The 24,339-nt window shown below is 33.3% G+C and overlaps 1 protein-coding gene across 14 annotated transcripts; it reads right to left on the bottom strand.

Moving 5' to 3' along the window:
- Positions 1 to 6,682: 6,682 nt before the first annotated feature.
- On the bottom strand, positions 6,683 to 24,308 carry LOC111399085 (K(+) efflux antiporter 6-like). Of its 14 annotated transcripts, none has more exons than XR_002703525.1 (17): positions 24,255 to 24,308; positions 24,059 to 24,168; positions 23,551 to 23,644; positions 23,407 to 23,438; positions 23,030 to 23,140; positions 22,288 to 22,359; positions 19,741 to 21,452; positions 19,222 to 19,281; positions 18,353 to 18,438; positions 17,831 to 17,896; positions 15,713 to 15,767; positions 15,473 to 15,593; positions 15,158 to 15,226; positions 14,991 to 15,068; positions 12,265 to 12,440; positions 7,578 to 8,083; positions 6,686 to 7,365 (listed from the first exon to the last, which is right to left on the bottom strand). XR_002703525.1 is itself a non-coding variant. In XM_023026318.1 (15 exons), exons 9-15 carry the CDS (start codon positions 18,359 to 18,361, stop codon positions 11,559 to 11,561), a joined length of 483 nt encoding a protein of 160 aa, XP_022882086.1. In that variant the 5' UTR covers positions 18,362 to 18,438; positions 19,075 to 19,121; positions 19,222 to 19,281; positions 19,741 to 21,452; positions 23,030 to 23,140; positions 23,407 to 23,438; positions 23,551 to 23,644; positions 24,059 to 24,168; positions 24,255 to 24,308; the 3' UTR covers positions 11,215 to 11,558. The 14 variants fall into 14 exon arrangements, 2 of the variants coding, with proteins under 2 accessions (XP_022882086.1, XP_022882085.1); XR_002703522.1 differs by lacking the exon at positions 22,288 to 22,359 and having other exon boundaries at positions 19,741 to 21,286; positions 21,392 to 21,452; XR_002703523.1 differs by lacking the exon at positions 22,288 to 22,359 and having other exon boundaries at positions 6,687 to 7,365; positions 19,741 to 20,808; positions 21,112 to 21,452.
- Between the last annotated feature and the right edge of the window lie 31 nt (positions 24,309 to 24,339).

The raw sequence follows: 24,339 nt of genomic DNA, 5'->3' as shown, positions 1-24,339 counted from the left end.
CACCTTTTGATGTCTGTATATTAGTCTCCAAATTGATAATTTTGTACAATTTTAGTCTCTTTTCATTCCATTTTGCCTTGTTCTCTTTCCGTTGGGGTTTATGACTTACAGAAGTCAAAATTATCCAATTGTGAGTCAATATCCGCTTTTTATATCAATAATAAGCATATGTAGAATAAATGTGCAAAACATGCTTCTCAAATTCTCTAAAACCTAAATCTTGCTCGTCCTGAGAAAAATTATCTACAGCACAATCAAGCAACACATGATAATGATCAGCATATTAGATAACTTGCCAAAAATCAATGAGTGTAAAATAGTACAATCAATTCACAAATATGTTCCAAATAATGGCACCAAAAGGAAGTTAAGCTTATCCAATGTTCGATTAATATGTGTGTGCAATCACCTTCAATATTAATCTAAGTTGGGAAAAAGTTGTCAAGACGAAATAATTATTAAATTGGCTCCAACCCGATTCTTTGTGGTCAAATATTCTCTTATCTGCTCGTGAGATTTACAATCCTCAAATAGTTGTTCATTTTCTTCCCCCAGGTGGTAAATCCAAAGGTTGCTCTCAATTCACACATTTGTTTTCCAGCTCTAGTTTTGTAGGGCATAATCGGCAATGGTAAAAATCTATCCACATGATGATTCTCCACTAGATGAGTGCTTCGGCATTTAAGCTTATATCAAGTAATTCGAACCCACTAGTTATCTAAATCCAAATGACCAGAGGCCACTGCTGGTTAACAGCTCTTATATAGATTGCCGTGGAATTAATGCGAATGTTTGACACTTATCACATTTCCTTGCAAAGTTTGTTGCATCTTTTCTCATATTAGGTGAATGATATCCCCGTTTTAAAGCTTTTTGCACTAAAAAGTGTCTACGAGCGTAATTGCTACATACACATTCATGGATTTCCTTCATTATGTATAAGGCTTAGTCTTCTCCTATACATCTGAGCAGAGGGAGTGTATTTCCTCACTTGAACAGGATGTCACCTTGCAACGTGTATCTAATAGCTCTTATTCACAATTTTTACGTTGCCTTTTTATCCTCAGAAAGTACTTCATCCCTCAAATAAGAGATAATGTCTTGCATACATAAGGTTCTGCCTCGTATCCACAAGACTTCCACTAAAACTGTTTCAAACAACCTAGCGTCTTTTGAACTTGATAGCTTTGATAAGGCTTCTACATGCTCAGTTTCTTTTCTAAAAATTTGGATAAATTCAAATTGGTCAAAATAATTTCGCGACTTCTGTGAGATATGAAACTATTGTTTTATCTTTGGTTACGAACGCACCGTTTAATTGGTTGACTACTAACTACGAGTCGCTTTTTATCTCAGCCCTTGTTTGGATCCATTAAATTAAATTAAATTTTGCTCTCTCTTGCTTTCAAGCACAAAATATTCTATAAAATGATATTATACGTAAATCGAAAACTTTTCCTTCTTTTTCAACCACCAACTTAAAAAAAAAATTATTCCATCCATTAAAAAATAATCAATGCCAAATGGGGGCTCAATGTTTCATGCATGCATTTTTTTTGACAATGAAGGCCTACCAATAATGTCTTGTACTCAGCCACATTATTGGCTGCTTTAAACGCGAACCTTATTGTGCAATTTAATTTGTGCTTTTTTGGGCTTGTTAATAATATGCCTGCCCTCGAGCCAATATCTCCTGATGATCAATTCCCAACAAATTATACACTCCCTATTCAGGCTCTTCTTCATGAATGGGGACATCCGATAGACCTACGATAAAATTAACTAATGCATGTACTATGATTGCAAACCACTCCTTTTAACTTATCTTAAATTATCCCAGTTCTACTGTCCATTTGATTAACTTTCCCAACGTATAAGGCTTTTGCAATACTTGCTTGAGTGGGGAATTTGTTAATACTTTGATACAATATCTCTAGATATAGGACGGTTTTTGCAATGCTGAAATAAGGGCAAAGGTCAACTTTTTCATACTCGGATACCTTGCCTATACTCCTTGCAGTGCTTTGCTTATATAGTTTATAGAAAATTGTTGTAGCCCATCCTCCTTCACTAATACAGAGATGACCATCACTTTGGATATTGCTAGATATAGCAATAGCTTTTTTCCATTTCCAAGTTCTGCAAACAAGGGTGCTTTTCCTATGTGGTCTTTCAAGGTTTGGAATGCTTGCTCTCACTCACTGCTCTATTCGAATTTCTTTCCTCCTTTTAGCACTTGGAAACAAACCTACTCAGGATAGTGACCTTCACTATTAGGCATTATATTGCTTTTGGTTTAGATGGGAACCACATTTTTACAAGGACTTGAATTTTCCAAATTTTACTCCAAATGCACATTTGAGCAGATTGAGTTTCATCCTGTATTTTCACAACATATTGAAAGTTTCTTCTAGTTGTTTTAAGTAGTCTCCAGCTTGAAGGCTTTTCACAAGCATGTTATCGATGTAAACTTTCATCATTTTCTTGATTTGTTCTGCGAATATTCTGTTCACTAGCCTTTGATATGTTATCCTTGTGTTTTTTGACCTGAACGGCATTACTTTGTGATAATAGTCCTCGATCTTTCACGAATGCGATATGTTCCTCATCAGGCCCATACATGGAGGTTTGATTATACCCGAAATATGCATCCATGAAACTAACAATTCATGTCCCGTAGTAGCATCCACTAACTAATCAATTCTGGGGATTAGGAAGCTATCTTTCAAATAGGCTTTGTTTAAGTTCGTAAACTCTTGACAGGTTTGCTACTTTTTATTGCTCTTTGGTACTATAATTAAATTTCATACCCATACTAGGTAGCGAGCTTCATGGATGAAGCCATTTTCTAATAGCTTACCCACTTCGCATTTTAGCGCCTCGTACTTTTCAACCCTCATTGGCTGGTAACTTTGTATTTTGGGTTTGATCTTAGGATCGAGCTTCAAGATGCGACAAACAATTTCAGGGTCGATCCCTATCATGTCTACATATTTCCTAGCAAACACATCTAGGTTTACAATTATATGAAGTTTTTTAGCAAGCCTTTCATAGATTCACCCAACTCCTTGCCCATTTTAAGATCTATGTATGCATCTACTAAGCTAACTAAAAACCATAGAGCTATTCGATTGCTACCACTTATGATGTGCACTCAATTATACAGGGTCGATAGAGATATGCACTCAATTATACATGGTTGATAGAGTTGTCAATTTCTAGTTAATACCCTATCATTGGCTATCCTTAATGACCATCAAGAGCCTTAAGCGGTGTAGTTATTCGGACACAATAGTACGATACATCTATAATGGGATTCACATTCACAACGTGTTTCATGTCTCTGCTCTTCGAAAGTATGCTCTTGATGCTTCACATATATTTCCGGATAACCCAATGGATTTGGAAACTAATTTAACCTATGAAGAAAGACAAGTAAAAATTTTACTCTGAGAGGTCAAACAATTACGAAATAAACGTATCCCACTTGTCAAAGTTTTGTAGAGAAATCAAACTTCAGAAGAAGCAACATGGGAATGGGAAGAAGATATGAAGATTAAATATCTGGAATTATTCGGTAAGTTTTAAATTTCGAGGACGAAATTTCTTTAAGTGGGGGATAATGTGACATCCCAAATTTTCTAGTAAAGATTTTTATATTTTAGAGAGTTTGTTTTTAATTTTAGGAACTTAATTTATTGATAGAATAAATATTATTAAGGATTGTAATTAAAGTAATATTATGAGGATTGAAAATGCAATTTTATAATGGCATATTTGCTCAAGGGTTAAAGGTGCAATTTTATAAACAAAGAAATAATTGCATATGTGGTACAAGGTCTAAAGATGCAATTTTATAACCAATCAAAAAATAACACATTATCCTTGGGATTAGATGTGCAATTTGTGAAATTGCACAATTAACCCCTAACAAAAACAATAAATAAGGGATACTTATAAGCTTTGCCATACCTTGTCTCCCATCATTTTCACTTCTTAATGTATGTATTTTCTTTAAGTTAATTACTTTGGAAAAAAAAAATTGTTAAATTATTTATTTAGATAATTATTTAATTTATTATTTATTTATTTATTTTAAGTACCTAGTTGGTTTATAAATAAGAATTAAAATGTGTGATTTTACGGTTCTTTAATGGTTGATAAAAGATAATATTATAGTTAGTTTAATTAATAAAAATCAAGGAAGATAAATTATAATTCTTCCATTTCAAAATCTTAACTTTGAAAATTTTAAAATTTATATATTAGCTCAAAATATATTGAGTTTTAGTTTATTTTGCTTGAATTATTAAAGATTGTATAAAATACATTTGGGGGAGATGTAGTAAAGAAGAAGTGAGTAGGGTTAGAAAATAACTTGGTATTTCTCAATATCATCATGATAATAGTTATGAAAATTGGGCCACTATTATATTTATATATGTAGACATGGTAAATTGAAATGGGAAGAAAGAAAACAATTAGTACTTGAGGCTTAAGCTTAAATTACTTTGATCTAGTTATGTGATAAAATATGAAGAAAAATTGCTGTAATGCATAGTGTCAATGGTAAGATATGATGGAAATGTGGTAAAGAAAAATATGGATTGAATAAAAAATTTACTAATGGGTATGTATATGTATATATATATATATATATATTTGTGTTAATTGAAATGAAAAATGGATCAAGCATGAAATGGGAAAGTAATATGGTAGTGTGTTGGCTAACTTATATTGTACATGTAATAATCTTATGGAATTTAGTTAATGACGATAACATTAATTTCATTTATATTATTATTATTATTACTACTACTACTAGTAGACAATAAGCTAGTATCATTATTTTTATTAGGGGTATACTATTAAATAACCTATATTATCTTATGGGTTTAGTTTAGATGTGATAATTGGGAAATAATAAGATAAGATATGATTAATATAGATGTTATTGTATTAATGCAGATATCGATCAAGGAAGTCACGAAAAAAGTAAATATGATGTTTTTCAACTACAGTACAAGATACATTAATGTGTAATTATGTGTTTATATGTGCTGGTCTCTTTTTTACTATGTGACATTGTAGTATGTTACGTGTGCATTGAGTTTATTTGAAAAACGTATGTATGATAACGTTTTCAAGATCATGCGTACTTTTATTATCATGCTGATTGAGTTGCTGTTAAAAATTTTAAATGTGAATTCCATTATAGATATACCGTACTATTGAGTCTGAATAGCTATACCGCTTGAGGCTCCTGACGGTCATTGAGGGTAGCTAAAGATAGGGTATTGGGAGTTCAGCATATATATATACAGGCGATATCAGGAGGTCCCTTGGTGGCTTTAGGACTGGGGATAGGCACTTGAAGCGCTGTATATATGTTTAGGTCAGGCCTTGAATTTGTATATATGATATACTGATGTGGCATCCTCAGTCTCGGTGGGCAACGACGGATGCGTTGACATTGGTTTGCGCGCAAGAAAAGCCATGTTAATTTTGAGCTCATACGATACACTATAATAAGGATTTGGGCCCATGTATGCTTGACATGCATCATCGCATCATCATATTTACTGAACTCTATGGTTCACGTTTTGTATTTTGTACTGTAGATGCACCCGCGAGAAATTGAAATTGTTCGTACCATCAGACATGTCGAAATTACTTAGGACCTCATGCCTATACATGTTATATATAGGCATACTCACTATACACGTTTTTATACGATGGTTGATGAGGAGGAAGAGATCGAAACTTTTGAGAACGACAAGGTTTTTGTAATGGTGATGATTGATTTTTATGATTTAGTCACTTGTCGTTATGTAAATACTATAATTTATGTAGAGTAGACAACAAGGTGCCATTATGTTAAAAAATAAAAAATAAAAAGGGTGTCTAGTAAAACAGTGGTGAAAATGAAAGGATTTTGAGAAACTTTAACATACCGCCAAATCAGTCTGCTGTAGAATAGATCTATAGGAAACTTTTGAAAAATCTGCAAGTGTTTCTTTTGATCAAAATTTTTGGTAGTCATATAACTAACGAGTTATGAGGTGTATTTTGTAAAAAAAAAAAATTCACTTTTGGTATAATATAAACTTGACTGTTCTTTTAACTCTTTATATTACTAATTTGATTTCCTTTGATGTATTATGAGTTTTCTGCAAAATGCTTACTTGAGTTAAAAACAAATTGTTAAATCCTAATATGACTTTAATTTAAGGAAAAAAATTAATTACTTAATTAATGAAATTAAGAGTAGAGCGTCTCAACTAATAGTTTATTTGGATTTCGTTTCCATTTTAGTTCTTTTAAACTAGATTTTCATGTAAACCATTATAAATAAAGGATGCCCTATTCATTTTTAGGCATCTTACATAATAAAATTTCGTGAGTTTATTTTTTTCATAATTTGATGAATTCCAAAATTGTGTTTTTGAAGTTTTTGCTTAAATTCTTTATTTCCCACTGCACCAAAAAATAAATAAATAAATTTGTAAGACTTTGTTCAACTCACATTTTCTTGCAATGTTACATACAATATACATGTTTTATGGATACATTGTTGCACAATAGAAATGCTTGTTTTTCCTTATTATTAATAGCTATAAATTAATTATTTTCAAACAAATTTGATGTATGGATCATATTATTTCTTACAATGTTAAATGTAAACAAGATAAACAAAGTTGGCTGAACTTGGAACGAAAATAGGACTAATCTCTTGATGCTAGAAGTAACATTTCAAGTACAGAGTTGTATGTCGAGATTTATTGTCTATGGTACAACGTCATGCCAATTGTATCTACAGGGGATATGCACAATGCTATGTACCACACTTTTTAGTGAGTCACCACACCCAAAATGTTAATGATGACTCATAAATCGACACACAAAAAAAAAAGGAAAATGAAAATACAAGTATGCATGCCGATTGATTTGTCGTTTGTTAGCATCTAATATCGTCACCTTTCACTCTCTTGTACAACTAAACCTTCATTCTAAAATTTCTGAACTGAAGCCTAATGTATTTTCCATGGTCCAGAGAGTTAAACAAAAATGTTATCTTACCTTTCTTTTTCGGGCACTACTTTTGAACCTTGGGCTTCCGTTGAGAATCCCCAAATTGGGCCCGAAGAAAGAGAGGTTTGATATCGAGATTTCTATTACAATTCCAAATTGATTTGTATTTGAACTTGTGGAATCACTGACATGACTGTCATCTCCAACAAAATGAGGAGATGAGGAATATGCTTGAGATCTTCCTCAAATTCTGCTTTGTGCATGCATAACTTCACGAGTAATGCTTGTAGAACTTGTTCCGCGTGAAGTGGGAGTTAACTCATTTCTACGACTCTGCAAGACATTAATAGCTCTTTGAGGAGCATGGATTGTGTAGTGCTAAATAATACTAAATTAGAAAAAGAAGATAAAATCTCATCCATCTTACTGTCAAGTTCGATTACCTACCAACAATTTTATAGAATTTATAAATCATAACTAATTTATGAACATAAACCAAAAGATGAAACAGCATAAGAGAGTCCCAATTGAAAGAGTTACTGTACCGTATCAAGGAAACTAGGATTTCTTCTAGTATTTTGCTTCGTCCCTTCATAACCAAAAGTGGAAGCAAGTAATGCTGAATCAGCAGTAGGATCAGGCAATGGTGTAGATAAAGCAAACCTTTGACTCTGCAGAGCATATTGCAAACACGCAATATATCTTTCATTATCCCTAATGAGCTCCAGGGCCAAATATCCATGTCATGCAGAAATATTTCTGAAGAATCCTTTGACATCATCAACAACTTTATCTCTTGGTTGCAAAAGAATTTGATCGAGCTTCTTGGCCCCACATTCGAAAACACTACGTATTTGGTCAAAATTGCCTATATAGTGAAGTGAAGGATATTAACTTAAAATCCTGAGAGGCAACTTAGTAGTCAGGCCTTAGGTTTGCTCTTCAATGATCACTAGTTCGAGTCCCCTCACTGCTACTGAAGTGAGTACCCAACTGTAAACTTCAGGGCCTCGTGGGATTAGTCAGAGTGCACGTAAGTTGGCCCAGACACCTACAGTCATTAAAAAAAAAAAGAAAAAAAAGGTTATTAGCTTAAACGAAAGAATATGTTTCACTTTCCGATACAAAAGAATCAAAACTTGTGCTAATATAACAAATCTGTTGTAACATGAATGAGTTTTAAACTATGCTTGTGTTCCTCCATGCTACCAAAAATATTGTTGAAACTATTAGTAATGGTAAGAGCTTGTGACACCTACAGTATTCAATAGTTCCTTGATCGCATGACATATGACGTCCTATAACGTATTAAATGAAGAAATTTCCTATAATTTACACCTACCTAAAAGATGAGAAAGTAAAAGCGTATCTTCAGTAAGAATGAACTTAGAATATTCCTGCTTTCACAAGGGAAAATAAGGAGCTATAACAAGGAGAAAATATTCTTTCGTTTAAGCTAATATCCTTTTTTTTTCCTTTTTTTAATGACCGTAGGTGTCCAGGCCAGCTTATGTGCATTTCAACTAATCCCAGAGGCTCTGAAGTTTACAATTGGGTACTCACCTCAGTAGCCGTGAGGGGACTCGAACTGGTAACCATTGGAGAGCAAACCCAATGCTTGACTACTGAGCTGCCTCTCAGGATTTTAAGCTAATATCCTTCACTTCACTATATAGGCAATTTCGACCGAATACATAATGCTTTCAAATGTGGGGCCAAGAAGCTCGGTCAAGTTCTTTTGCAACCAAGAGATAAAGTTGCTGACGAGGTCAGAGGATTCTTTAGAAATATTCCTACATGGCATGGACGTTTGGCCCTAGCAGATCTCACTGGGGATAATGAAAAATATATTGCGTGTTTGTAATATGCTCTGCAAAATCAGAGGTTTGCTTTATCTACACCATTGTCCGATCCTGCTGCAGATTCAGCTTTACCGGCTTTCACTTTTGGTTATGAAGGGACGACACAAAATGCTGAAAGAAATCCCAGCTTTCTTGATATGGTACAGTAGCTCTTTCAACTAAGACTCTCTTATGCTGTTTCATTTTTTGGTATATGTTAATAAATTAGCTATGATCTATAAATTCTATGAAAATTATTGGTAAGTAATCGGACTTGACAATATGATGGATGAGATTTTATCTTCTTTTTTTAATTTAGTACTATTTAGCACTCCACAATCCATTTTCCTCAAAGAGCTATTAATGTCTTGCAGAGTCGTAGGAATGAGTTAACTCCCACTTCAAACGGAACAAGATCTACAAGCATTACTCGTGAAGATGACGCATACACAAAGTAAAATTGGAGGATGATCTCAAGCATGCTCATCATCTCCTCATTTGGTTGGAGATGACAATCATGCCAGTGATTCCACAAGTTCAAATACAAATTAATTTGGAATTGTAACAAAAATCTCGATATCAGACCACTCTCTTTCTTCGGGCTCAATTCGGGGATTCTCAACGGAAGCACAAGGTTCAAAAGTAGTGCCCGAAAAAGAAAGGTAAGATAAAATTTTTGTTTAACTCTCTGGACCATGAAAAAATACATTAAACTTCAGCTCAGAACTTTTAGAATGAAGGTTTAGTTGTACAGGAGAGTGAAAAGTGACAATGTTAGATGCTAACAAATCACATATCAGTCGACATGCATAGCTGTATTTCCGTTTTCCTTTTTCTTTTTCTTTTTGTGTGTGTGTGTGTGTCGATTCATAAGTCATCAACATTTTAGGTGTGGCGACTCACTGAAAAGTGTGGTACATAACATTGTGCATATCCCCTATAGATACAAGTGGCATGACGTTGTGCCATAGACATTAAATCTCGACATACAACTCTGTACCTGAAATGTTACTTCTAACATCAAGAGATTAGTCCTATTTTCGTTCCAAGTTCAGCCAACTTTGTTTATCTTGTTTATATTTACCATTGTAAGAAATAACAGGATTCATACATCAAATTTGTTTGAAAATAATTTTATAGCTACTAATAATAAGGAAAAACAAGCATTTTTTATTATGCAGCAATGTATCTATAAAACATGTATATTGTATGTAACATTGCAAGAAAATGTGAGTTGAACAAAGTGTTACAAATTATATATATTTTTTGGCGCAGTGGGAAATAAAGAATTTAAACAAAAAGTTTAAGAACACAATTTTGGAATTCTTCAAATTATGAAAAAATAAACTCACGAAATTTTATTATGTAAGATACCTAAAAATGAATAATTCATCCTTTATTTATAATGGTTTACATGAAAATCTAGTTTAAAAGAACTAAAATGGAAACGAAATCCAAATAAACTAGTAACAAGTAAGAACTAAAATGGAAACAAATCCAAATAAACTAGTAACAAGTAGCACTCTAACTTTAAAAGCAATTTTCGAGTCCCAAACGAAAAGGTCTTAAGGTTCCAAATAAGAGTTAGAACGTCAAATTTGCAATCTACTGTTTTTTTCTTTTCAATCCAATTGTTTCTCAATCCATTCAATCATCTGTTCTACATCATATTCTAATAAGTTTTAAGGTTGATCTCATGACTTCTTTTTCACACTTTATTACCGCACTTGTTGAAAGATTCAAATAAGATAAATCCATGAACAATTTACAAATCATTGCACTTAGAGCTACAAATAAAGCTTAACTCGCAAGTTTATACACTATATAGTACTTAGTTAAAAGCACTATTAGTGCATAGACTAAAAACCCAAAAGGTCATTTGACTAATTTTGTGAGAGAGCTTTTGATTATTAGAAGAACTTTTAGAAGAAGTTGAGAGAAAGTTGGTTCATCATAGCTTCCTCTAAAAGCACTTTTAGAATGGAAATTGTTTTTAAAAATTAATATCCAAACAAAAACTAATGTACCTTCTTTCAAAAGCTCTTATACAAGAAGCAAAAACAAAAGGTAAAGCTATGCGAATATGACCTTAAGACGGTTCGAGTCAGAATATTAATAAAGAGATTTTGGTCCTAGTGCACCTAAATGGCATGTGGAATGTAGTTTTATTCAGCACCGATGCAACATGTCAATCAAATACAACATTACATTCTTTATCTTTAATCGTATTGGGTTTTGCATTTCTAATTCCAGTAGAACCCTGTTTTTGGAACTAACGAAGGGCCACAAGAATTACTTATTCATGAACTATTTTTTTGGATCCTATTAGCTGAATCCCAAATGAAAGAGTCAACTTGCAAATATTTTACAGTAATAAATAAACTTACATTTGGTAAAATTTATAAATGGTCAAATTTTATTTTCAACTACACATTATAATTGTTAGCCTACGAAATCTAATTCACGAATTTATCCTGACATCAAGAGAAATATAACGCTACACATGAAGGGATCAAAGAAGCAGAAGGCTCGCCTAAGAGCCACGAGCAAGTTTTTAATAAATAGATAGGCTACAGGCTGTCAATAAGAAATACATTGATAAGCAAGTAAAGCATGACCTCATTTAACAGAATCAATTGCAAGAAAGCCAACAAGGAGTTGCTATCTGTCATTCTCTCCAAAAGATCAAACTGCCTCAAGACCTAGTTGGGTGTCTATAAGTATCCCATCATTGAAGGAGATGCGCAATTCGAATATCTCCTATCAAATAGCGATTTCTCCCATTGTTTTAGTTGAAGTATCTAAATTAGTGAATTTAGGAGTTGAAAATCATAGATGAGAGGATTTGTTGATTGTATTTACATTGAGATTCCATTGTGATTTTTTTCATCAATAAAATCGCTTAGTTCAATTTGTACCATCAACAAATTAGCTCCATCTATGAAAAATCTAAACAAAGTAAACTACAAACTTTTACGCTCCAATTAAGAATTATCTAGATTGAGAAGAAATAAAATGAGGAAGGAGAGATCTATTATCATCTATAGCAGTGAGCAATAAAAACTTGACAAGTAGCAATGATTTGGCCAATAGGTGAGAAAATCAAAATGTGGAAAACATTCAAAAGATGCTAAAGATTTAAAGGCGCTAATGAAAGAGCGTGCTACTATGTGTAAAAAGAAATGTAGCCTGCAAGATACGCATGTTGAAAAAGGCAAACTCATAGGTAACTTTCAATGCTTAACCTCGTCAATTACATCTATTGAACCTAAAATTGAAATTTCAGGCGATGAGGATGACGTAGTCGTGATTAGTGTAGTAGTAGCAAGCGAATGTCTTCATCGCATATTCCTAGACAATGAAAGCATCAAAAAGTGCTATATGAAAGGACCTTATGAAGAAGTAATCCTCAAAATGCTGCATTGGCTGCTCACTAATTTACTAGAAGAGGCCAAGACAGGCCACTCTGTTAGTGAAGATAGGAAAGGAGTCTCATGCATGCCAAGGATACATGAATTTTGACATCACCATGGAGAGAATCCGCATACGACAGAGTCCTTGGACTACCTGTCCTAAGCAAGTGAATATAATCATTTTTCTTCGTCATTTGCATGTTAGATATTCTACCAATAAAGGGGAAATGTCTTTAAAGTGCAATCAAGTAATCCTGCACAAGAACTATAAAAGCAACCGAAAAGGAGGCCCTAGAGCTTTATTAATATTGTTGCTATAGTTGAAACGATTAACCTCGGGTATAAACTAGAAATTGACGACTCTATCGACCCTATATAATTGAGTGCACATCTCTATCAACCTTGTATAATTGAGTGCACATCGGAAGTGGTAGCGATCGAATAGCTCTATAGTTTTTAGTCAGCTTAGCAGATGAGTATAGATCTTAAAATGGGCAAGGAGTTGAGCGAATCTATGAAGGGCTTTCTAAAAAACTTCATATCCGTAAACGTAAATGTGTTTGCTAGGAAATATATATACATGATAGGGATCGACCCTGAAATTGTTTGTCACGTCTTGAAACTCGATCCTAAGATCAAACCCAAAATACAAAGTTACCAGCCAATGAGTGTTGAAAAGTACAAGGCACTAAAAAGCGAAGTGGGTAAGCTATTAAAAATGGCTTCATCCATGAAGCTCGCTACCTAGTATGGGTATGCAATTTGATTCTAGTACCTAAGAGCAATAAAAAGTAGCAAATCTACCAAGAGTTTACGAACTTAAACAAAGCCTATTTGAAAGATAGCTTCCTAATCCCCAGAATTGATTAGCTAGTGGATGCTACAGCTGGACATCAACTGTTACTTTCATGGATGCATATTTCGGGTATAATCAAACCACCATGTATGAGCCTGACGAGGATCATATCGCATTCGTGAAAGATCGAGAACTATTGTCACAAAGTAATGTTGTTCAGGTTAAAAAATACAGGGATAACATATCAAAGGCGAGTGAATAGAATGTTCGCAGATCAAATCGAGAAAATAATGGAAGTTTACATTGATGACATGCTTGTAAAAAGCCTTCAAGTTAGAGACCACTTAAAACAACTAAAAGAGACTTTCAATATGTTGTGAAAATATAGGATGAAACTCAATCTGCTCAAAATGTGCGTTTGGAGTAAATTTTGGAAAATTCAAGCCCTTATAAAAATGTGGTCCCCATCTAAATCAAAAGAAGTACAAAGCCTAATATTGAAGGTCACTGTCCTGAGTAGGTTTGTTTCCAAGTGCTAAAAGGACGAAAGAAATTCGAATAGAGCTGTGAGTGAGAGCAAACATTCCAAGCCTTGAAAGATCACATAGGAAAAGATCCCCTATCTGCAAAACTTGAAAATGGAAAAAAGCTATTGCTATGTTTAGCAATATCCAAAGTGATGGTCATCTCTGTATTAGTGACGAAGGATGTGCTACAACAATTTTCTGTATACTATGTAAGCAAAGCACTGCAAGGAGTATAGGCAAGGTATCCGAATATGAAAAAGTTGACTCTTACCCTTGTTTCAGTATTGTGAAAACCATCCAATATCTAGAGTCATTGTATCAAAGTATTAACAAATTTCTCACTCAAGCAAGTATTGCAAAAGACTTATACATTTGGAAAGTTAATGAAATGGACAGTAGAACTGGGATAATTTAAGATAAGCTAAAAGGAATGGTTCGCGATTATAGTACATGCATTAGTTAATTTTATCGTAGGACTATCAGATGTCCCCATTCATGAAGTAGAGCCTGAATATAGAGTGTAGAATTTGTTGGGGATGGATCATCAGGAGATATTGGCTCGAGGGTAGGCATATTATTAACAAGCCCAAAAGGGCACAAATTAAATTGCACAATAAGGTTCGCGTTTAAATCAACCAATAATGTGGCTGCGTATGAGACATTATTAGTAGGCCTTCATTGCCCAAAAAAAAATGCAAACATGAAACATTGCGCCCCCATTTGGCATTGATTTTTTTTAATGGATGGAAAAGAATTTTTTTTTTTTTTTGAAAAATTGGTGGTTGAAAAAGAAGGAAAAGTTTTCGATTTACATAGAATATTATTTATAGAATATTTTGTGGTTGAAAATAAGAGGGAAAAATTTAATTTAATTTAATGAAATTTAATGGAGCCAAACAAGGGCTGAGATAAAAAGCAACTCGCAGTTAGTAGTCAACCAAATAAACGGTGCATTCGTAACCAAAGATAAAACAATAGTTTCATATCTCACAGAAGTCGCGGAATTTGACCATTTGAATTTATCCAAATTTCTAGAAAAGAAACTAAGCATGGAGAAGCCTTATCAAAGCTATCAAGTTCAAAAGATGCGGGGTTGTTTAAAATAGTTTTAGTGAAATTGCTGCCAAAACCATCATTTAGCCAAACAAGAGTGGAAGTCTTGTGGATACAAGACAGAACTTTATGGATGCAAGACATTATCTCTTATTTGAAGGATGAAGTACTTTTTGAGGATAAAAAGGCAAAGTAAAAATTGCGAATAAGAGCTATTAGATACACATTGCAAGGTGACATCCTGTTCAAGCGAGGAAACACACTCCCTCTTGAAAAAACAGTGACAAGAAAAGCGTGATATAAGAGATTAATCAGATGATAAGGATACCTGCAAAATGAGAGTGCCAATGGTAACTTGGCCATGAAGGGCATTAGTACCGTTTTTCTCCATCAAAAACTCGTATACCTATATTCAAAATTTGACCATTAGAGAAAAATTTCAGGAATACTGTGCTGGTAGCATATTAAACAAAGAAGCTAATGCACAGATCTTACCACTGCTGTAGATGACATGGAGAGAAATGCACCAACAAATACCCCCTCTGAAGTCCTGCCGCCACACCACTACAAATAAGCAAGTGAAGTTACATACTCCAGTTTGCAGCAAAGAACTTACGAAGGTCACCCATAGTTTTCAAAAGCGTAGTTTTCAAAAGCGCCCAAGACTTGTGTCTTAAGGTGTGCAGCAGGGAAAGACATTAAGGGCCACAAAGCTTATGCTTTTACTTAAGAGTATGTTTGGATCAATTTATAAGCCTGCTTAATTTACTTATTAGCTTAAAAGCCAACCCAAACATGCTAGATGCATACCTCACAGGGACCAAGATGAACGCTTCTTAGTTCCATTTTCACCTTTCTATCAATCAAAGTTGGGGTCTCTTCTGCTCCATTGTCATTGTCCAGTTTGAAAACGTGATGAAGTTTAAAGGATCTAAAATTATAGCAAAATAGTAAACAATAATCAGTGAAAAAAAACTGTGTGCAAGTGGGATGTCAGATTGTCAGTGATAACATTCTCTGAATTTGAGCAAAACACTTGCTTTTCCTCACTTGTTTTGGTCTCATTTTTCTTTGGCTTGACCCCAGCTACAGTTTCCAAAACTGCCTGATGGAGGAAAAATATAACCAGATAAATCCAGCAAAATTTACTATTTAAATTTAAGAGGAGAAAAGAAGCAACACACATTGCAAGTTGAGCGTTTCTGACAAAGAAAATTTAATCAACTGAACTCAACCATGTCTTAAATGAGTTACCAGGGTGTGAGCATTAATCCTCCACCTGAGCATGCGATCAATAACGCAGACCCAAGGATTATTCTTAGGTGTCCTGTCCAATTTAATGTCATGTGTCTTCTTGGATTACAGTTTATATTTGTATTAGGATTCAGAAGTTCACCACACTGATTTAACAGGGCATAGCATTAGAAGTTAGCACTATCCATCAACTTTGGCTCTTGTTTATGTTTCATTATAAGCTCCTTATAGTTTAAAGGTCAAAGTTAAACTGTAATTTTAGTCACACCTTTCATTTTCCGACTGCTATTACGCACAAGTCGTTTCTATCACATTATAATTTCATTTACTTATGGCCCTGTTTGAGCCCCGTTCTTTAAAAACTCATTTTTCAATCACATATTCTCTCAATAAAATAACTTTACAAAAATCCAAAGCTTTTCCTAATTTTTAAACCCATATTCTCCAGAAAAATTACTATTTCAAAATCTATTCTCCCAAAAACTGGGGCTCCAACAATCCATATTGAATCCCAAACAAGCACTTAGCTAATTTTACATGAGACTTATTTTCTAAGTTTCTTTCAAGCTACACGTGCATGTGAATCCTAGTAAATAGATTCATCATCTTTAGCTTTAAGTAAAATATATGTCAATTTTACTATCTTAAAGGATAAACAGACATGCATCAAGAGATCTAACTTCTAGTGCTCTTAACTATCAAGTCCCTAAAACATCAATGCTTACATCATGCTTCATCATCATCAAGTCCTCATATTTTAGTTTTCCTAGCACTAGTATTAACAGTCACAATTCAAAGATGGGACTTGATACTGATGAAAAATGACGCAATCATTGAGGTTTTAGGGACCTAATGGTTAAAAACACTAGAATTTAGCTCTCTTGACGAATGTTTATTTATCCTTTGAGACTAGTCTTAAACTTTCATTGTTCAAACAAAAATCCACAAACAATTTATGCCTGACAGGTAAGCTAGGGCAGGGTGAACAGAAGTTTATGTATGCATTAGGAGCTGAAAATTCTCTGAGAAGAAAAAGGAACATCAACTTTGTCTGGAGGGACAAGTGTACGTTGATAGTGCATTTCAGCTGCTTTTTGTATTGCAAATTCTTTTGTCAAAACCATGATAGTATATGAACCTTTATCCCAAAAAGAGATTGCTCATTTTATGCATTAATTATTTACTATGGTTTATCCAGATTGATTTACCTTCTTTTTTGCATTCCTGATACATTTTTCTAAAGGACTAGTTTTTGCCCGTGCATTAGTTAATTTTAAGGTAACGTTAACGTGCCTGTAAAATAGATTTATTCAAGTATCAAATTCACCATTCATCCAATACACAACACTTCAATTTGCAAGATGGAAGAACTAAAGTAAATATTAACAAGTGAAAAGCTCAAATTCACCACTCTTATTCCTTTTAATAAATGAAACATAAACTGAATTTAGTTTTGAAGTAAATCACCAAACTACATTTTCACAGTTATTTGTTGCAGCCCCTGCCCTTCTCCAATCTTTTTGACCCTTCTAGAATAAGTACATTTAACTGGGCCTATCAGCAGCCTCTTTAAGTTCTGGCCAACGATACGCCTCCCAATAAGAATAGACTCGCGATTGAACAATCCAAAGATGCCCGTCATATATCCTATTTACTTTTGCGATTCTGAATTATCTCTGGCGAAAGAATGTAAAATCTTTGCAACCATTTTTGCTCCACTTTCTTCAATGAAGGTATCAAAATCCTAAACATTTTATCTTGTCTACAATTAGAAAAGTGTTGTGTTCATTTGAGTTGTTTCTCATATTCTACTTCTTAGAATGAAGCAAAGAAACAAAACCTAACAATTTTTTTTTCTTATACAGCCCCAAAAGGTTAAAAAAGGGGGGAAATGGAGCAATTTGTCTTTCCTACCTTGAATAGAGGCATGGCATATTTAGATTTTATGGATTGACTAATATCATATAACCAGAATGACACCTAAAAATAAATGAAAATGTGTCAGGCATATGATATTAAATGCATTCATCTAAGCCATGTTTTGCATTTACATAATAGTGATATAATACAAAAAGGAGGAGGAAACGGAAGAGGAAAAGGAATTTATAAGAGTTAATGTGGTTGCACATAGTTTGATTTATTGGTACTTTTGATGAAAGATAGAAAAACGTAGTGGGGGAAAAAGATTTATGAGTCGAACTCAATAGATTGGGAATAAGGTATGTGCTTAAGAAAGAGTGCTTCTCATTAGGAAATATTACATAATTCTTGTACTAACAAATAAATTCCTTTGATAGAGTGCAATGTTTTATAGTATAGTATTATCAGAAGGATATGTAAATGGCAAAAAGAATAAATTTAAGAGGTAACTTCTTTATTTTCGAAGAAATCTAATACATAAACTCATACATTGGCTTCAAATTTGGAAAAACTCACTTGTGTCATGCAGATATGTCAATCCATTTGCAGAACCTAGAGTAATTTGCATCCGAGTCTCCAAATTTATAAGAGGCTTCTTCTTCCTTGCATTAGTTCTCTCCATCAAGAACACATTTAAAAAAGAATAGCTATTTGAGGAGTATCAAGATGAGTCCACTTACAGGACTACATAATTTACAATTGCAGTGCACCAGTGAGCAAATCATAAAAATATGACAACTGACAATAGCTATCATTCAAAGAAGAATAAAGATTTTGTGCCCTAAAGAAATATAGATATAAATAAATATTTTGCCTACTATCTAGTTGTTCTTTGTCCAAGCCTAAAAAGCAACCACATTTGACAATGTGCGCAGTACAAAAAAGCTTGGCTAGACTTTCAAATAGCACCAGCATGTATAATGACTTGAGAACTACTGGCGTAATGGAAGCATAGGATGAATTGGAAAAACAAAAATTAACAATTTAATAAATGGATTTAGTAGGCCACTCAAAAGCAAATACATGGCTTAAAGTGACAAAAGAGGAGACATAGGGAAATCCTTTTTAACACTATTATCAAGAGCATTTTTATTGCACCTTACATGAAAAAATATTTAAACAGTTAAAGTTTGTCAAATATCAGGTCGCATGACATCTGGATTAAAGTGAGCAAATGTATCTAATATCTTTACAGCATCAAGTCCCTAGGAATATAAAAACTTGTAAATCACTCTTACCATATTTGGAGCTGCCAGCCAACAAGAACAGATAAGATAGTCATGATCTATATAAATAAGAACATATTTCAGTTATTTGAACGTTTCAAGATATTAGAAATTGGATAGTAACCAGAATAACTAAAAAATGAAAAACACACATCTTACTATTAAAGCCTCAAGGCAACCTGACAACATGAGTCTCCTGGGATGACGCATTGCCAATATCTAGAAACAACAATTATCTTGTCAAAACACATCGAAGCCTTGTGACGGTGTTATGGAAGTGTATTAGAAATTTTATTTCAAACAAAGAAGTTCTTGCTCTTCAAAAATAAGACGTCTCTAGAAGGATGAGATAGTTTTCAGTTATTGCTATAAGGCAATAGCATAAAAAATAACAGCGTAAATTGTATAATGGTATTCTGAAGTGAACAGCATTCCGAAATAGACAATAAGATCAATTAGTTAAACCACAAAAGTGCTTGAAGCCCAAACATTCATGGCAAGCCCTTCTTTTAAGCTTTTAAGACAAGGTGGGAATTGTGTAATCATCTTTTTCGAAATTTGCACGCTACTATTTAACATTCAGCAGAATACTCTTCTAATGGAAAATACTTCGTTATATCAACCTCATAAGTGAAATTTTCACAAGCAAAGAAGGAAACCTACATAGAAATAACTTACTTATCAGAAGCTTCTCTTTTGAAACACAACATTGTCACAACTCCTCAAAGTAGACATAGTGCCCAGTAGTGAGTATGTATAGACACACTTGATTCTATTCAACAGTTACTTCAACGATCGTAGTCTCTCAGCTTCCTCTAGAACTTCTTCCACTATGTATCTAGTTAGTTTTCAACTTGAGATCTTTCCCGCAAATTGCAAGATGATTCAGCATAAAATTAGATAATCACAGCAAGTAACTATTGAATATTCCGTCAAAAAGAAAATGAAAAGGAGAACATAAGAATTCTTGAGAACATGTATCTAATATCAACTGACATCTTTAATGATGAGTTGGGAAACTATGTGGAGCACATCCATGTATTCCATTAAGTACATCTCAGAATGTCTCACTTGCTTCAACCCTCTTCAAATTTGTAAATTTGCACGAGTGAACTTTAACATGAAATAAAAGTTAATAAATACAAACTATCAGACTTATAGGTCCACCATGTAGCAAAGAATAGTAGGCCATGGCTTGTTTGGATCTTGAGATCTGAATAGACTTCTATAGTACCACGAGGGCACGTTAGCCTCTTTTATATACATTGCATCTATGCCCGAATCCTCATAGGGATGCTCGTCTAAATTGACAAATATCGAGTTGAAGAAGTCATTAACATCAACAACATTTGTTCCATATTGAAATGGGTTAGCTCTATCATTGCAATTGATGTTATTGATGAAGGTTCCAAAGCTAGTTTCTATCTATGAATGCAAAGGGGAAATTTTTTTTTTTAATCCAATGACTCTAGCATTGGAGAGCACAAACTACCTAGTGCTTTTTCCAGCTCTAGGTGAGGCTGAAGGGAAAAAAAGGGTGTGTCGTTTAACCTTTAATTGATGTTAGAACCATAGCTAAATCATTTTAATAATTGATTCCAATTATCCATCTTCAGCAGGAGTTTTGGCTATCATAGGAGTAGGAGATGATATAATCTCTTCAACTTCATTAACGTTGGAAATTCCAGCGTTTTCTTCTTGTTTGATATCAGTCTTTTTAAAAAGGCGGCAGAGTACAAAGGAATCCTGGTAAAAGCATACATAATCATTTACACCAAGAAGATAAACAAAAGACATACCATACATACATAATGCTGATATCCCATTATCTTATTTAACTAAATAGAGTACAATGCCAAATTTAAATAAATGATCACATTAAATTCACTAAAAGCAAACTACAGTTCATCGTACTATTTGATGCAAAAATTAACATATCAATCAAACATTCTACAAGCTAAGAATCTTAACAACCACAAACCAAGATAACATGAAAATGTCATTGCTAATATCCAAACAGAAAAGAAATGCACTAGGAGAAGTCCCAACCTGACCACGATGAGTGCCATCGGGTGACTTATTTGTAGCAAGGACCAATGTGGAAAATCAGAGTCTTTTTCATACCAATCTTTACTCCCTTCATAAAAGTAATGTTCTTATCTTTGCCTGTTGCTTTCAGTAAACTTTTTTCCGTAGCTCGGTTCAACCTTTGACCATTTTGATACTTACGATTCATTGGGCAAAAGAACATTCGCTTATGAATAGTTGAAAACCAGATAATGAACATTAAGAATTGGAGATTTGAAGAATTAGAAGGTTAGGGTTTTACCTTTGGGCCAACAAGAGCGGTCTACATGATTCAGCATGCAAATTGGCAATAAGACATCCATCTATAAAGAAATAACAAGATAGCGATTTATAAAATTTATTTTTGACTGCATGACGTCCATCAACCATCAACCATATTTAATTATTAAATATGATAAGTATCAATATAAAGTGATAAAACAGATGAAGAGGGTATAAAGTAATTGCAAAACTAACTCAAAAAGTAACACATTGCAGCCTCCAATTACATAACGGAAATGCATGCGCATGATGGAACAAAATAGGAGAAAACTAAAAAACAAAAAACTCATAAAAAAAGTATTACCTACTCAAAAAAACATGTTCTTTGATCCTGTATAGTAAAATTTGTTTCAAAAAATGAAATGCAGCATATTTATATTTAATTAAGTTTCATTCATTATCGATGCCAAAGAATCTATCACTGAACTTGTTAAGGTCGGGTATAACACAGTAATCTTCATTCAAACCAATTTTGATTTCAGATATCATAAATATTTATTTAGGGAAAATGCTTGCAGACTACATGTACTCGTTCGGGCACTTGAATAATATGATTATTAACATCTAAGAAGTAATTTTATGGTTGAAATGAGCACATGTTATAGAAGAAAGTAGAAACCACAAAGAGGTAATAAACTAACAAAAATGAGATTAATGAATATGATATTTGAGTTAGGTACTCCCTTCTTTATAAGTAAAGAACTGGTTTGGACAGTCCCTGAAGTCGAATTTACAATCAGACCGTGAAATATTAAAACAATTAGCAAAACACCAGCTAACATGTGTATTCTATTAGGTCTTTCACAGCATAAATTTTTACTGACATATTTAACACTTTATAAGACAAGATTTTTTTCCGAGAAACATATAGCTAACCTATGCCCAAGATAGGATCTAATAACAATACATGTCTATCTGAGATGTCATTTGGCAGTTTTCCATTCATAGCTGCAAAAGAGGTAATTTAATAACAAGAGATCTATAATAAAATAAATAAACAATATATCGCTGAGAGGTTTGCATTTTAATCCACCTTTAATTCTAACAAGAGATATATTAAAACGAAAATAAATACTCTGCATTCACATCAAACCAGGTAAACAAGGTAAGTGTCGCACTTTTTGTTTTAAACACAGAGTACCATATTTTAAGGATTTGAATATTGTGGTATTACAATAAACATCTTCCACAAGTTCATATTATGATTCATGAATGCCTATATAATTTAAACAATCTTCTTGCTCTTCTATTCTTCTAATTAAAATTAGGGATTATAACACCTTTATCAATTCATATGCCATCTTTTTTACCTCACAGTAAATAAGTTGTTGAAGTATTTCTCTATCGATATGTAATCTCATTGCCTGGAAGAAATTTCTTTGGTTTAGATGTTTAATGCATTTGACCTAAATTTTAATAGATTAACTTGCTTTAAATGTACTTCCATTGTCCATCATATCAAATATAACTATGCAATTTCTCATATCCTTGTGCTCGGGCTCCCAAATCACCATCTTAGCTTCCAATTTAGCAAGTTTCACATTTTGACATTAATGAAATTAGATAGAACCCAAGCAATAAAAACATGGCATCAAGAATTTGTGAAGTATAAGATTACCTAAAATAGTTTAGAACCTCGAGAATCTGATCAATTAAATCATTATCAGAAGGCACCAAATCTTCAGGAGAAAATGTTGCAGCTCCCAAGTGCAAGAGCTCATATGAACCCCTACAAGAAAGTCAATGTGAGTTATAAAACACAGTAGAAACAAGTGTAATACTGTTAGTAAGCAACTCCAGTTGCATAAATTACTTTCTTTAAATAGGCAGTACTCAGTTTACTTCATGGCAAATGCACGATTTGACAAGAAAGAAAAATATAGTTAAATAAAAATATGAGATACCAGACTGAATAGTTAAATAAAATATGGTACAATTTCATAATGAAGAAAAAGAAAATATGAAACACGTAGTGAATTCAAGAAGATGATATACCTGTCATTAACATGCCAAAGGTAGGCCATAAGCTGCAGCCATTCACCATAATATGGATCGTAAGGATTTCAAGTGCATAAGTGAAAATGAGTCTCAAAATAAAAAATGGAAGTGTTTCAATTTCAAAACACACTTCACTAATACCAGTTATTATATTAGGGGCATAAGGCGTTCGATCCTTGGATGTATAGTTTGTGCAAATTGATTCTGATCATCAACTCCATGATTTCTATCTCATCTAGACAGGAAATTATCATTAGTATTATTTCATAATTAAAGAAAATAAGAAAGAAATTAAATACATCATCACGATTTTACCCAATCAATTGATGTAAATGTCCATGTTCCATTTTCAACCAACTAAAAAGTGGGACAATAAACGACAATAATTCACATAGAATAATAACATCAATAGCATTTTAAGAAAAGGATAAAAATAGTATTTGATTCTGGTTCATAACTGTGCGGTCCAAAGCACAAGATCTTGTAGCACTTACCAAATATAGACACTAATACAATTAGATCCTCTCTTCATAGACAAACTTGGGATTTGCCTTCCTAAAATTTATACTTATCTCATTACATCATTCATAGATTTACATGTTGAAATATAAGCAGGGTGGGTTTTCTTTTTTGCATGTTGTAAAGGTACCTGCGTTCAGAGGTAAGAGTACTTGTTGTTTGCTTGAAAGCAGAATCATCTTCCTCATTCACACCCCCATCGGACTGTGATTGACCATCAACAGATTGTTCACCGAATACCTATCGTGAAAAAGTTTAAACTCATAGAAACAAAAAAAATACTAACATCATACGTTATATAAGGTGTTCTTCATTTTAAGACTCACCTTACTAAAGAATCGACCATCAGAAAATGCTAAAACATAAATCTCTCACTGAAATCCAGACGTAAAATAAAAGATACTAGATTCT

This window comes from Olea europaea, chromosome 8 (assembly GCF_002742605.1).
Source record: "Olea europaea var. sylvestris chromosome 8, O_europaea_v1, whole genome shotgun sequence".
Lineage (NCBI taxonomy): Eukaryota > Viridiplantae > Streptophyta > Magnoliopsida > Lamiales > Oleaceae > Olea > Olea europaea.
Note: the sequence above shows the minus strand (reverse complement) of the source record. Positions and strands in the feature narration are given on the sequence as shown.